This window comes from Xenopus laevis, chromosome 9_10L (assembly GCF_017654675.1).
Source record: "Xenopus laevis strain J_2021 chromosome 9_10L, Xenopus_laevis_v10.1, whole genome shotgun sequence".
Classification (NCBI taxonomy): domain Eukaryota; kingdom Metazoa; phylum Chordata; class Amphibia; order Anura; family Pipidae; genus Xenopus; species Xenopus laevis.
In genome coordinates, this window is record NC_054387.1 from 78558885 (window position 1) to 78574603 (window position 15719).

Consider the following 15719-nt stretch of genomic DNA (forward strand, 5'->3'; position numbering starts at 1 on the left):
AAGGATCCAGGACACAGAGAATGACAACAGCACATCTCACATATCACCATAAAGAAGGGGCACCCGTTCCCACAAATTCTCCTCACATGTAATCCTATTAACGTTATGCCAGCTAGAAGACTTTCATAACCAATAATAGTTCCCTGTACAGATTCCTACAGGGCTAGCAGCTTTTAAAAGTATAAATCCACATACTGTTCTCTATGTTTGTTATAATGCAGAGGCACACAGCACCTTTATATTATCTATCTATTATCTATCTATCTATCTATCTATCTATCTATCTATCTATCTATCTGTCTGTCTGTCTGTCTATCTGTCTATCTCTCTATCATCTCTCTATTATCTATCATATATCTGTATATATATATATATATATATATATATATATATATATATATATATATATATATATATATATATATATATATATATATATATATATATATATATATATATATATATATATACAAGCAGATTATATAAAGCAATTCAGGAGAAAACATTTGAAATAAACGTACAATTCTGCAGAACAGGAACTCGATTATACTCAGGATTACTCTCTACAGACAATAAAATGAGCAAGAGTGACAAATTCACTTCGTGTTATTTCCTGGACCTATTGAGACTTTCCTCCAGCAATAAAACAATTACAAGAAAACTGCACCAGGGCACAGCAATCTCCCTCAAGAGGCTCTTGGCCAATATCTAAATCTAAAGCTAAACATCTAGCTATATATGAATTCGCCTACTGTAACTTTAGCAGTGACAAATGAATAAAGAATTTTGCATACATGGAAATAGCTTATATGTTGAATTACAAGTCGATTATATAAAAGCCTGCATTTTAAAAGTCAAACCAAAATTAAGCGAGCAAACTAATTGAGCTTGGGATTGCCATTGGATTCCGTTCTGTATCGTCATTTTAGAATAAAAATAAAATGCTACAGAAGTTTCTTGGAATTTACGAAAAGGCAGCAGACTCGGGCAGCAGCCATCTTACTTTAAGGATTTGTTTCTCTGCAATTGATAAACAGATTGTACAAATACAAGGGCAGGTCTTATACACAATTGCTCTTATTGTGCGCCAAAATCGCACAATATTTATTATCAACAGAATCTTTAAATTGCACTTAGTAAATTGCACTACTATTCAGCAAAATATTGCGCCTTCGAACTAATAGATTACACTGGATTTTTCTGCAGTTTTCATTCACATTACTCAACAAAAATGAAATGTAAAATATTAGTTGAAATAAATGATATGCTGTTATATTATAGCTTACATATAGATGCATATACATAGAATAGATTTCTTTTTCTACATGCCACTCCACTGTCACGACCCCCTTATAAACAGCAAATGATCAGTTCCTATATTTAATGCAATAAATCCTGTTTCCCCAAACTAGGCAAAGAGTGACGTGTTATATACGTGTGTAATATATATATATATTTGCATCCTTCCAGCTTTCAGGGACGATAAAATAAATGAATGAAAATAAACAATCAGTGTAAAATCCAGTGCCAAGCAGAAGTTCGTTGCCCAGAGGCAGCAGCACATTTGAGGCTCAGAATCGCAGGCAAGATGGCGACACAGAGAGATGGCAGTTTGCAAGGGCAGTTGTACATATGCAAGTGCCCCCTCTCCTCTCATTTATGGCACAAAGAGCTGGATAATTCAGCTACACCAGGCCCTAGCCCAAATGCCCCAAATCATTACCAGGAGATTATTTATATATATATATATATAATAATATCTATGTAGCTGTAGCTGGAAAACGGCCAGATATACGTATGCATGCCTGGCTGTCAGTAAGTGCAACATATTTACTCAGCGAATGGAGAAAATATACGTTACCATTGGATGCCTTGAGACCTGTGCAGTCATATTCCCAATGAACAACTATATGATTCCCAGGGACATTTCCTTCAGCTCACACGGTGCATGGCAGTCCCATGATACATGTATGTGAAATAGTAACACAGAGGTTTTGCGTGGGGATATAAGGAATCTGCCGGACTCTAGTTTCCACCACCCAAGATAAGACACTAACTTGACCTTAACTTTGTTATGGCGCCCCTAGTATCTGCGGAACGTGAACAGACGCTGTCTGGCAGCTCTCGTAAAACCTGACTGGGGAAGAGATTGTGAGTCATTTCATTTATTGCCACCACAGTTCTGCAAGAAAGCGTCCCCCTTCTGCCTCACAATGTGGGGATTTTGTGCTTGTTTAGCTGCCACTGCACTGCCTGTACCATCTCAACATATGTGTTTGTGTGTGTGTTTGTGTGTGTGATTGTGTGTGTGTGTGTGTGTGTGTGTGTGTGCTTTATCAGCTCGCAGCTGTACTTTCTCTGCCATTTGCTCGCCTGCCCCAAAGTCCTAAGATATGTGAGCTGTCTCCTCTCACTGTCTCTCTCACTGTCTCTATTTTCTTCCTTTTGGGGAGTTTGGGATCCTAATAACCCCCTTTCCTCTCTCAGCACATCTATCTATCTATCTATCTATCTATCTATCTATCTATCTATCTATCTCTATCTATCTATCTATCTATCTATCTATCTATCTATCTATCTATCTATCTATCTATCTATCTATCTATCTATCTATCTGTCTGTCTGTCTGTCTGTCTGTCTGTCTGTCTATCATCTATCATCCGTCTGTGCATCTCTACGTTTCGGTCATATCCTCTAACAATCCATACAGTAAGATATAGATTTGCGTAATACCATACCTACATGTATGCAGGGACAATTCACCCAGCTACTAAATTTGCGTCTATCTATTTATATCTGCCTTTGTGTCTACTTACTAATTAACCACCAACGTTAATGCATCTATCTATACTTAATGTATCAGTACTTAGTATTATTTATTCTGTATGGGTATAGCTCATAATAAACAAATCATGTATACGTTTACAAAACAAAACATGTCAGATGCACATACATATACACACATTCTCTCAAAGTCGTAATGGAAAGTTTTTGGTGTGGAATATCTATTTGTTCTCATCCATATCTATCTATCTATCTATCTATCTATCTATCTATCTATCTATCTATCTATATCTATCTATTATCTATCTATCTATCTATCTATCTATCTATCTATCTATCTATCTGTCTATTATCTATCTATCTATCTATCTATCTATCTATCTATCTATCTATCATAACTCTGTGCATCTGCATACCACAGCACATTTGTGCGCTCACAGACATTAAAAACATATAAATATAAAAGGGCATACCATCTACAAATATATATACATTTGCACAGATAATACATGAATGTTTGTTTTCGTCTCGTTCAGTATATTATGGCATTAGTTACCTAGCAGCCCTTCTATTCTGTATACGTGTCACTATCTGTCTATCTATCTATTAGCTATCTATCTATCTATCTATCTATCTATCTATCTATCTATCTATCTATCTATCTATCTATCTATCATCTATCTTAAACACCACAGACAGATGCACAGGGATGCACTTTATATACAAAAACCATCTATTCATGACTATTTGATCTGTGTCTATTGATCTACCCGTCTGTAATTTTGTTCTGTACTTCTATCCTCCTGCAACATATGGATTCCATTAATATGTGGCAAAAATCCTTCTTATTTTTAAATAAGAAGGACACACACAAATATATATATGTGTATATATATATATATATATATATATATATATATATATATATATATATATATATATATATATATATATACATTATATAAATATATATATACACAAATATATATATGTATATATATATATACACACACACACACAAACACACAGATATTTTAAACTACATATAAAACATACCACTCTTTATTTGATATGCTAAGAAATGTATTCAAATATAATATGTTAAGTTTCCACGAATCTTCTTTCTCTGTCAGCAATTTGAATAGTAAATAACTTTCTGGTATTTTTGAAAATAAATGACTATTCCCTGTTAAGTTAAATAATAAATAACCATCCATCTCTCAGCTAAAACGCAATTTAAAGGAAAAGTATTCTCATATTATGGTTTGTAAATCTATTTTGGAAACAAAACAAAATAATTTTTTGTACATTTAAGTTTATAATATGGTGTACGTAGTGTGCCATATTGTATATTTATTGTCCAAATTACGATGTTAATTTTAAATAGTGAATTGTATTTAATTTGGGCCTGCATTGTATTCACTTATGACACGCAGAAATAAATATGAATACAGATGTCTGGTAAATCAAGGCAGCCTGGAAATATAATTTAGTAACAGCAATTTAGCAATTGCTATAATTTCTGTTTTTAAATGTAAAAGATTTTTCGAAGTTACTGAGCCTCCATCCAGATTTCCCTTGCACGATACAAAGCTGTTAAAATCATTTCGACTGTTCCCTAAGCAGCAGAGCCAGTCGCTGAGGAAATGCACAGACCAGTAGCTGCAACTGCTTTGAAAAACCCAATAATTAATCTTACCATGTTGATGACAGAACAGGGGATTTTCGTATTTACTAATTAGAAGTTGTCAGTGGTTCAGCAGCCATTATTCCCTTCTCACCCGATTAGAACTTGGTGGGAAGGCTCATTATTTGGTACAAGTGTCTGTTTTCGTTAGACTGCTTTAGATTTGCCACAGACAGCGACGATGTAGTAATGTAACATTTGGGGAGCCTGGGGTGTGCCCAAAATACTGCTGAAAAGAAAGGATTGATCATTTAATTTATAAAGATGTTTAAACCCTGTGGATGGCATTTTGAATGCAGAAAAAGTGGAGTATAAATGCGACTTCAACTAAAAGTATCAATCTATATACTGCTAACTGCTGTATACAGAACTCCCAGGCTTCCAAATGGATGTTTGGCCAGTTCACAGTCACTGAATCACAAAAGCCCATTTTGGTCTATTTATGGCCAGGAAAAGCAATTGCCATTCTGTACATTCCATTGTTTACACAAAAACCCTAAACTCTATCTATATAACGAGGGAAGCCTGCCATAATAGATGTTAAATGCAATCATCTTTCCTTTCTACGAACCACGGAATTGTGTATAGAGACGGCAATGCAAATGACTCATGGCAATGACTGCGGATTCGACGCAAACGAATTCACCTTCTTTTAATTAGCACAAACTTCTGTTTGATATCCGCACTTTAGCGAAAGTTAGAAGTTTGTCTAATTTTATTATTTGGGGAATAGGCTGCTGCTAGAGCTAGGTCAATGTAGAGTACAGAAAAAATATCTATCTATCTATCTATCTATCTATCTATCTATCTATCTATCTATCTATCTATTATCTATTTATCATCAATATATCATCTACCGAGCAGTTAGCGCCAGAACCTAGAAATTACTGGAACTATAATTTAATATAGAAACTAAGAGAAATCAAATATTTATCTAATAGTTATCATCTATATACCTGCCTATCATATATACATCTGTTATGTATCTTGTTTTTTATCTATTATCTAAAAAATGGGTATTATACTTAAAATGGATATCTATCTCTCTATCTATCTATCTATCTATCTATCTATCTATCTATCTATCTATCTATCTATCTATCTATTTATCTAATCTATCTATATAATCTACCTATCATCTATCTAATCTATCTATCTATCTATCTATCTATCTATCTATCTATCTATCTATCTATCTATCTATCTATTATCTATTTATCATCTATTTATCATCTATATATCATCTACCTAGCAGTCAGCACTAGAACCTAGAAATTACTGGAACTATAATTTAATATAGAAACTAAGAGAAATCAAATATTTATCTATTAGTTATCATCTATATAGCTGCCTATCATTTATACATCTGTTATGTATCTTGTTTTTTATCTATTATCTAAAAAATGGGTATTATACTTAAAATGGATATCTATCTATCTATCTATCTATCTATCTATCTATCTATCTATCTATCTATCTATCTATCTATCTATCTATCTATCTATCTATCTATCTATCTATCTATCTATCTATCTATCTATCTATCTATCTATCATCTATCCATATTTCATGTACCTGTATATTTACATCTATCTGTGTCTATGCCTATTAAGAGCAAATAGCAGAACTCAGAACAAGAAACAGGCTTCAAAGAAAGTCCCACATAAAGTATTTGTGCTAAATAATTCTAATTATGCGTCTGATGCTGGCATTAGGCAATGTGATAGACAGCAGTGACTGGGGGAGGGGTGAGATGGTGCTGTATTTACTTATTTGTTTATTTATGCATTTATTGGGGGTAGTCAGACACATCGGAGCTGACTAGGTAAGGAGGATGAAGATCCTATAGGCGCAGAGCACTCAGCCAGATCTATAAGGGCATTTGTCTGTCACATGTGAAGACCATTCCAGCTGCCCCATGGATCCCCCTGTGAGAAGCTTTGCTGATGGCTTTACAGTCTGTCCTCATTCAAGGGCCAACGCCACAATCCCAGGATGGCTGCTGCCCAGTCACGTTCAAGTGGACGGAATTCCTGGCGTTTTCACACTCACTGGGCTGAATACAAAGGGAGGAAGGAGCCTTCTCTCTTCTGTCTCTTCCACATTCACAGAGGAATCTCTTTCTAATTCTCCGTCTGCAACCCCAATGGGTTCTCTTCTCCAAAACTGGGGCCCCCTTCTCTTAAACTGGGGTTCATTTGGAACATTTCTTCCTTAAAGCAAGGAAAGCAGGTTTGGGAAATCACTGGCAGAACCCATGGCTTGGATTTATTCGTTCAGACTTCTGGACTGTTAGATATACAAGCTATTTTCATGTGGGGACATCAGCATTATATACAAATATATATGTGTGTGTGTGTGTATGCTTTAGATTCCAATACAGATCAGGGGAGGATAGTTTTTAGCTTTCCAGATGTCAGTGTAACTGGTATTACTGCTGATATTGCATCTATTTATGTAGCAGACATTAATAAATATAAATGGACATTATGAGAAAGGTTAAAGATCATTTCTGGGGCTGCCCCACTGCCCTTGGGACTGAGCTAGCCAATAAGGCCACCAAGAGATGGCATGCACAGTTTAGCCAAATGTTTGTTGGTCAATAAAAAGCTCAGGAAGCAGCAAGAGAGTAAAGAAGGAATGGGAATGGGCTGCGGGGAAGGCAGGGGATTATAACTCTGTTTGTACAAGTGAGAGCAGCCTGTATCGCATCAGTCTCGGTACATATTCTATATGGAGAATTTGCTAACGCTTTCTGCTTTCAAAAGAAACAGTTGTGCTATGGCCAAGCTGGGTGTCTGCCATATACCACTGACTTATTAAATATTCCTTGTTTGTTTCTGAAGGTTTATGTCACGGTCTGTGATCTGAGAACACTATTTCTCATATCAGATTTCCACACTTATTGTAGCCAAAATATCATATACAGATCTGATGATTTGTTTTCCACAACCATGTATCCCCAGTTGAAAAAAATAATCCTTCAAGACACTGGTATGTATAAAAAATATACTTCAATTACACCCATTGTACGGTACAACTAGAAGACATGAGAACAGGTTTATTTATTTGACATCAAGCTCCCATCATCCCAGAACAAAGATCATGCAGAATAAAAGCACAAGGTAGTATTATTACAAACTATTACTAGAAACTCATGTGTTTATATGACACCAGCCCTTACACCGGTGCTGACATAAATTGTGGCTAATTAAAACGAATTTAAATACAAAGAGAAAAAAACAAGGGGGAAACGATAAACCCATATCAGTACTTTATATAGGAGTAAAAAAAAAGCTTGTTTATAAGAATTAGAACATATACAGAAAACATTTAGGGCCAGTTGCGCAGCCTTTGTCCAGATATTTATATGTATATAACTCTCGCACATTTTTATTCTCTTTATCTCTAAAAAAAGACAATGATACAAGTACAAATTGTATATTTTGGATTTCAAATGTAAACGCTCTCTCTATATAAATATATAGATGTACATCTGTATATAGCTATATCAATCTATCTATCTATCTATCTATCTATCTATCTATCTATCTATCTATCTATAGAGAGAGAGAGAGAGAGAGAGAGAGAGACGTATATCTGTAAATATATTGATGTCCTCTATATATAGTCGATTTGTCTCTATATAGGTTAATTATGTTGCAAGTAAAGTGCTCTATAAAATGTCCCCAATTGGGAGTATTATAGTAATTTAAAACAGACCTCTCCCTTTTTAAGTACGGGTTGATATGTCCCCACTCCTGCCATCCCTACGCCCCTATTTATGATATACTTTATAAACATATAGGAGCACGAGCACTACCTGCCGTTTCGTGAATTGTGGGTCTTTTTTGTGCAACATCAAAACTGAGTGATCTGTTTCAGCCATCTTTTTCAAAAAACCTTATTTTGATTTGGATAAAATTAAAATGTTTCTTTATGCAATTGAGTCAAAACGGAAAACCAATATAAACTCTAGAATATAGTGTTTTAAACACAGACAATTCTTGATACGTCTATAATTACACACTGGTTGTAACAAATACACAATGCATCGTATATATATATAATTGTGTACAATTGTATAACAAATGAAATGCCTCTTTTCAATTATTTAACTTGGTAAAATTCAGAGTTTGGAGCATAAAGGATATTTTTCGCTGCATTACTTAAGATGGCCAGTAGGTGACAGCCTTATGCCACTTATTGAAAGAGAAATGCATTGCAGCTACTGTGAAAGTATTATTGAGCAAACAGTAATTACATGGAAACGTGGAGATGGAGCCTCATTGCGTTACCTGTAACAGTATGTCCCACTTATTTTAATTGGAACGACGCTACTACAATTAGAAGAAGAAGGCAGTAGGGAATGAATAGCGATTATCTTTTCACTGCGGGGGCTGGGGCTTACGGGAATGTCCTTTTAATAGGTTCTGTCAGTGTGTGTCAGTGTGTATGTGTGTGTCAGTGTGTGTGTGTGTGTGTGTATATGTGTGTGTGTTAGTGTGTGTGTGTGTGTGTGAGTATATGTGTGTGTGTCAGTGTGTATGTTTGTGTCAGTGTGTGTGTGTGTGTGTGTGTGTGTGTGTGTGTATATGTGTGTGTGTCAGTGTGTGTGTCTGTGTGTGTGTGTGTGTGTGTGTGTGTATATGTGTGTGTGCGTGTGAGTATATGTGTGTGTGTCAGTGTGTGTATGTATGTGTGTGTTTGTGTGTATGTCAGTGTGTGTGTGTTAGAGTGTGTGTTTGTGTGTATGTCAGTGTGTGTGTGTGTGTTTGTGTGTATGTCATTGTGTGTGTGGGGGGGGGGCTGAAACAAGCACTGAGCTGTCAACCTGGAAGGCCCCATACTCCCCTGCTAGTCTAGCGAATTTAATGTTATATATTTTCATATATTTTAAATTAATAAGAAATTGTACATTAACTCAGAGTGGTGAAAACAAAACGCAGAGCATATACTACCATACTGGTTAATATTACAGACAGCTATTGCTGCATGGTATTCACATTTCATGTATTGCAGATAAAACAACATCCAAACATGATTACTAATATTAGTCCGTGTAACAATATCAGTGTTACCGCAGAGTCATTGATGATGATTAGGCATTGAGCACACTGTTGGCTGACTGTGACCATAAACTGTAGTTTAATAGGTGATATCAGCAGCTTAGTGCATTCGCCATGTGTAAAAGTACAAAGAAAGAAAATGAGCATAGCATTTCAAGTCAAAGCTACTGAGATGGAGATAAACATATAAATAAAATGGACAGATATATTAATAATAATTTAAGAGTAATAGCCAAAAGGAAAATATAAAATAGTATAGAGATAGATAGATAGATAGATAGATAGATGATAGATAGATAGATAGATAGATAGATAGATAGATAGATAGATATCCATTTTAAGTATACTACCCATTTTTTTAGTTAATAGATAAAAAACAAGATACATAACAGATGTATGAATGATAGGCAGGTATATAGATGATAACTAATAGATACATTTTTGATTTCTCTTAGTTTCTATATTAAATTATTGTTCCAGTAATTTCTAGGTTCTGGTGCTGACTGCTTGGCTTGTTATTTGTCCGTGTTAGTGTAATTATGCCTCGGTTATTTTTGTGTTGGGTGTGTAGGTGAGTAAACACATCTCTGTCTCTGTTTGTGTCTAAGAACGCGTGTGTCTATATGAATATAAGCCTCTGTCTGGTTGTTTGTGCCCTTAGCTGTATCATTATTAGTATTTATATTAATATTATTGCTTTGCTTGTAAACCATTGTACCTGTGCTTGTCATTGTATTATTGTGCGTGGCCCCCTTTTTACCTTGAATAGTTTGTTCTGTGCAGGTGTGTTTGTGTGACTGCTTGTGTGTCAGAGTCTTTATTCGTGTCTCTGACCTTCACTCTGAGTTGTGTGATCTACCTGGGTTTCTTCCTGGAAAATGAATTTGTGTCGGTGCAGCTGTGTCTGTGTTTGCGATTATGTTTCAAGGTGGTTGTATGTAGTTGTCACGGCCTGTGCTTGTAGTTGCATGTGTGCTACCGTATACTGTATGTGTGTGCTTATGTGTGTTTAAGCACTTTTGTCTGTGTGTTTTACTAAATGTGTGTGTATCGTATGCTTGTTTATAATGTAGTAAGTTTGTATGTGCAAATACATGTCCATTCATATGTGTATATGTATATGATTCACAAAAGCCATGAATAGCTTGACTGTAAATTATATGCTTATAAACGGTGACTAGTGATGTCATCAGTCATAAACGGTGGTAGTGATGTAATTTTTGTCACATGACTCACTAAGACTTGTGTATGATAATAAATAAAGTACCCCTTGTTGGAAAATATGAGGATATAAAAAGTAATCTCGGAGTTCCATGACCTGTATAAAAACACTCGGCCTTCAGCATCGTACTTTTATATGGTCTTGGCACTCCTCCGTGACTTATAATATCCTTATATTTACCATAGGAGGTACTTTATTCACTATATAATATTTATTTAATGATTATGTATGTAAATGATTGTGTCTTGCTGTGAGTGTGTCTGTGTGCATCTGTGCATGCTTCTATATGTGTGTAAGTTTTCTTTCACCAGTGTTTATAGTGTATATATATATATATATATATATATATATATATATATATATATATATATATACATGTGTGTTTCTATTTAAATATCTATTTGTGCATGTGTCTGCTTGTACACGTGGGTGTGTGTTGTTCTTCTCGAAATCCGTGCAAGAGTTGTGATCTTATAAACCCCTAGTACAATTAACCTCACCCCCCAGAAACTTGCCTCCAGGCCTGGACATAGTTCAGCGCTTCCCCAACCTCCCTGCCTCCCTCGATTCCCCCCATGTGTGACTCACACGCAGCCTGAGGCCTGTACTTTCCTCCCATCACCTGCCCTGCACACTAGCACAGAAAACACACAAGGAAAATGTATATATATATATATATATATATATATATATATATATATATATATATATATATATATATATATATATATATAAATACTGCAGTCTTCACAACTCATTTATCCTCTACTGAAATCCACATTACCATACCATCCATGATTGAGTTTGCTGGGCAATGCTGGGCAATGCTATGTGTGTATCTGTGTTTGTGCATTGTGTCTGTGCTGCACTCCAATAAAAAGTGCCCTGCAACGTGTGCAAAACCTTGCGCCTTCCCTGTCTCTGCTGCTGCTGCTGTATAAAAGAATTCCAGAGCCCATGGCACACAGCCGATAAACACTACACACATGTAGCAATTACAATCATATACATTTTTATTAACGCCAGGAGTTATTTTTTTTTTATAGAGGCCATTATACCAAAGTTCATTTTTTTTTATCATTTAAACAATATAAAAATACAAGTGCTTTAAAACATTTCCTTAAAAACAAACACGTTTTAATAAAAATTGTACAAGATTTTTTTTCTTTGAAAAATAGTGAAAACCACAGAAAAGTTTACTTTTGAGGGAAGAGGGGCTCCATTCTATAATATTGTATGCATGGTGGAAATCGTGAAGGACTCTAGCACTTAAAAAAGAAGTCCAATTTCATTAATTTTCATTTTAATTTGAATTCGTGGCCTTTATCATCCAAGACAAAGGGTTATTGCATAGCTCGAACTCTTGTATATGTTCCTACCTGGAGAGAGACTGCTTTATAACAATAAATATTATTCATCGATAGTTAATAAATCCGTACAAAAATATTGAATATTATTTTCTCGCAGAATTGCAGTGCCAAATGTTTGAATTTGAACAAAGGCCATCTAAACAAGATGATATTCCAATTCAAATATTCAGGAATATCGATTTTTCCCGTTATTTGTAAACACACAAAATTAAGAGCAATATCAATTAAAACCATCCCTGTATTTAACTTATTTTTTCTTCAAAATGTGTCATTTCATATGATTAAGAATTTAAATTAAGACCCATGTTTAGGATTCTTTGGGGCTGAATAGGGTGAGACAAGTAATGGCACAAATGTTTTCTGAAAAACATAAAATATATAGACTATACGGTGCCCCGTGTACTACACAGAGACTTGGGGATTACAGGAGAGTTTCCCCTGCAATTACAGACAGGGAAAGGTTTCCTGGCGGGTGGGAAGTGGCGCTGGATTATTACGCAATGGTTTTGGTTCTGTACAGAATTCAGTACCAGCGAGAGAGAGAGAAAGAGAGAAAACAATCGAAAGGTTCTATGCAATTGGGGTTCACACTGAACGATCTGTCGGTTGCCCCAGAAACACAGGAGAGGAGCGCACCTCACACTTGGGATGGTTCAAGTTTTCCCTTGGGCGAGAAAAGGGCCGATCAGGAAATGGTATCTTTTATTTTGGACACGATCTTCTTGTCCTTGACCCTCCTGTTCTGGAACCATATAGTGACCTGTCTCTCAGAGAGGTTGGTGGTGGCAGATATCCTTCTCCTCTTGTCCTTGTTAATGAACTTGTTAACTGCGTATTCATTTTCCAGTTCTTTCAGTTGGAGTTTAGTGTAGGGCACCCTCTTCTTTCTGCCGCGCCTGTACACGCACATGTCCGCCTGGTTTAGCGCAACATCTCCTGCAGGGGGGACACAAAAACATCAGCAATGTGGCAATAAACTTGGACTTGCCTCTGCTGTCTGGCAGCACTGCACTCACACCCACGAATTGGGGGGGGGGGTAATAAACAGATATAAACAAATAATAAACAGAATAATAAACAGAACTTGGTCAACTGAGCAACTGACTGGTGTCTTGTCTGGGGATGGCACAATGGCAAACTCCTTCTTTAACTTCTGCTATATATACAGTATAATCATCACCAGGCCATAGTAACGTACTAAGTTAGGTTGAAAAAAGACACATAAAGTTCAACCTTTTATATATATATATATATATATATATCCTGCCTAACTGCTAGTTGATCCAGAGGAAGGCAAAAAAAACCCCATTCCAATTGCATCAGAGAGGGACTGACTAATATGGTAATCGGACCAGTCCCTGGATCAGCTTGTACTATGAGTTATAACCTTGTATCCCCAAGCCATCCAACCCCTTTTTAATCGAATGTATCAGCCCAATGCATGCATATAACAGAGATCTATTCATTGAAGTGTCATTGTTAACCTCCTAGGGAATGTATGTTTGTGTACATATACAGGGTTCATTATTTATAGTCTGTAAAAAAGTTAGTGTCCCACTGTAAAATATTTGAGGACATAAAACATACGAATAATTAAAGTAGCCGTTTTCCGAATATATATGTGCATAAATCATTTATGTCCATGGTCTCTTCTCTATCTCTCCCTCTATTGGTCTTTCTTTCCTTTTCTTGTCCCTCTCTACACCCTCCTCACAATGTAGAACACTTGCTGTGTAAGCTATAGTACAGGCGCACATTATTCTTGCTGTGTGTGTTAATGTGTGAGCTTGTCTGTGCACCAGAATGTCTATATTTGGTATGTTTTGTATGTGTATATATTTCTACGGCATATATGTGTATACACGTGTGCCTGTGTATGTATATGCAAGTATGTGCTTATGAGTGTGAAAGTGCATTTACATATGCCTGTGTGCATAGTTGTATATTTCTGTTTGTGAGTGCCTATGACACTAGAAATGACTATGACACTATAAATGAAACGTGTGCCTAATAAACACATTCAGGTGCGTATATATGTGTCAGGGTGTTAATATATATGTGTGAGATATATGTTTGTATATTTATATGTATTTTCCTAGGTGAGAGTGTGAATCTGTTTACATGTAGGTATAAGTATATAAGTGTTTTTTGTGTGGGACTATATTAAGTGTACATGTCACAATCTGTGAATGCGTGCAAATAAGTGCTTGTGTGTCCCTGGAGATCTGTGTCGTGTATGTTTGTAGGTAGAGGTGTGTGCATAATTCTGTGAGTGCATGTATATGACTGTGTGTTTGCAAATGCACATTTGTATAAGAGCGTTGGTTGGTGAGAATGTACATGGACATGTGTGTGTGTGTGCCTGATGGTGTATTTGTGAGTGTGTGTGCATGCAGTGTATGTGAGTGAGTTTGTATGTGTGTGAGAGAGTTGTAGCTGGTAGATGGGGTACATGTGTCCTGCAGGTAGGTGTGTTTGGCCACAGCCTGTGATTAGACAGAAGCCTGTCCCCAGTAATAGTTGCACAAACTGCCAGTAGCCATGTCCATACCTGGGAAGGAGGACTTCCAGAAATGTGGGGCTTGGGACTGGTCTTTAGCACAATAAACTTGCCCGTTCCAGCCATTAGCCAGAGTCCATGACTGATAGCCTTCCATGGAGATGTAGGTCTCGTGCCTGGGCTCCCCAGAGCTAAAAGTGGAGACCATATCCAAGTAGCCAGGGACATGCTGGTAGGGGTTGGTGTAGCCCTGAAAGTAAGACACCTCCTTGGCCCTTGAAGCCACCTCATTGCTGGGGACACTGGTACTGGCCAAGCCAGACACGTCCATGTATTTCTCCACTGGAAAGCTCCCTAGGGAAGCATGGCTGGAGGATTTCAGGGGGTTCTGCTGTAGCCCGACCCCATGAGACATACGACAACTGTAGTATCCGTTGCCGAAGTGGTATCCACAGCCAAGGGATGGGCCAGACGGGCCAGTGGAAGCGGGGCACGCTGGACCTTCTTTGGTGGCCTCTGCCCGGGATGAGCTGGAGCGATCCGGTGCCGAATAGGCCAATCCCGGAACCGTCCTGCCCGAGGGGCTCCCAAACACCGAGGGGCTGGAGAGGAAATTCCTGCACTGGTTACTGGACGACCCCTCTCCTCCTCTCAAGCCTTCCATCTCCCACTGGGTGCGTTTGCTCAGAGCCTTGCACATTCCTCCCTTCAGCCAGTGTTGGGCATCGCGCTAATTGTTATCCCTCCAGCAGCTCCGATCATTGTGGGACGTTTATACAAACTGTGCTGCTCTGTTTGGGAGGGGGCCCTGCTGGGGGAGTCATTTTACAGATCTGTTTGCAGGAGCCAAGTAGCTCAGCATTGGTCCCTCTCTGTCACGTGACGTGAAAAAAAAGAAGAAATTAAACCCACTCAGCAATCAACCCACTACCCTTCTTTAGAAGGGGGGCTCATTCTACCTATTTTTCCTTTTATTTCGTTTAAGCTCCATCTGCACGCAACCCCCAGTCCCAATTCCAGGATCCCTACAGACCACTGTATTAGAATCCTTTAAGATGCTTGGTGCACATTACTTGTCCCACAAATT

At 37.1% G+C, this 15719-nt stretch overlaps 3 protein-coding genes across 3 annotated transcripts in view; all 3 read right to left on the reverse strand.

Annotated features, from left to right (window-relative positions):
* hoxd11.L (homeobox D11 L homeolog) overlaps positions 1–298 on the reverse strand; it is a 5851-nt gene extending 5553 nt beyond the window's left edge. Inside the window, exon 1 of the mRNA XM_041575760.1 lies at positions 1–298. This exon is cut by the window's left edge and continues 1533 nt beyond it. The gene's annotated coding sequence lies outside the window, so the exon portion shown is untranslated.
* Positions 1–2513, reverse strand: part of LOC121397930 — a 26680-nt gene extending 24167 nt beyond the window's left edge. The window contains exon 1 of the mRNA XM_041576216.1: positions 1862–2513. The gene's annotated coding sequence lies outside the window, so the exon portion shown is untranslated. The remainder of the gene's footprint in view (positions 1–1861) is intronic.
* An 8999-nt stretch (positions 2514–11512) lies between these two features.
* hoxd13.L (homeobox D13 L homeolog) lies at positions 11513–15432 on the reverse strand. The gene is made up of 2 exons (XM_018235934.2): positions 14684–15432; positions 11513–13068 (listed from the first exon to the last, which is right to left on the reverse strand). The coding sequence occupies exons 1-2, from the start codon at positions 15330–15332 to the stop codon at positions 12818–12820; spliced, it is 900 nt and encodes a 299-aa protein (XP_018091423.1). The 5' UTR covers positions 15333–15432; the 3' UTR covers positions 11513–12817.
* Positions 15433–15719: the final 287 nt, after the last annotated feature.

Coding starts and splice junctions, on each gene's coding strand:
- hoxd13.L (XM_018235934.2), bottom strand. CDS start 15,332: ATGTGCAAGGCTCTGAGCAAACGCACCCAGTGGGAGATGGAAGGCTTG. Junction 13,069..14,683: donor CTGGAAGTCCTCCTTCCCAG/GTATGGACATGG, acceptor TCCCCCCTGCAG/GAGATGTTGCGCTAAACCAG.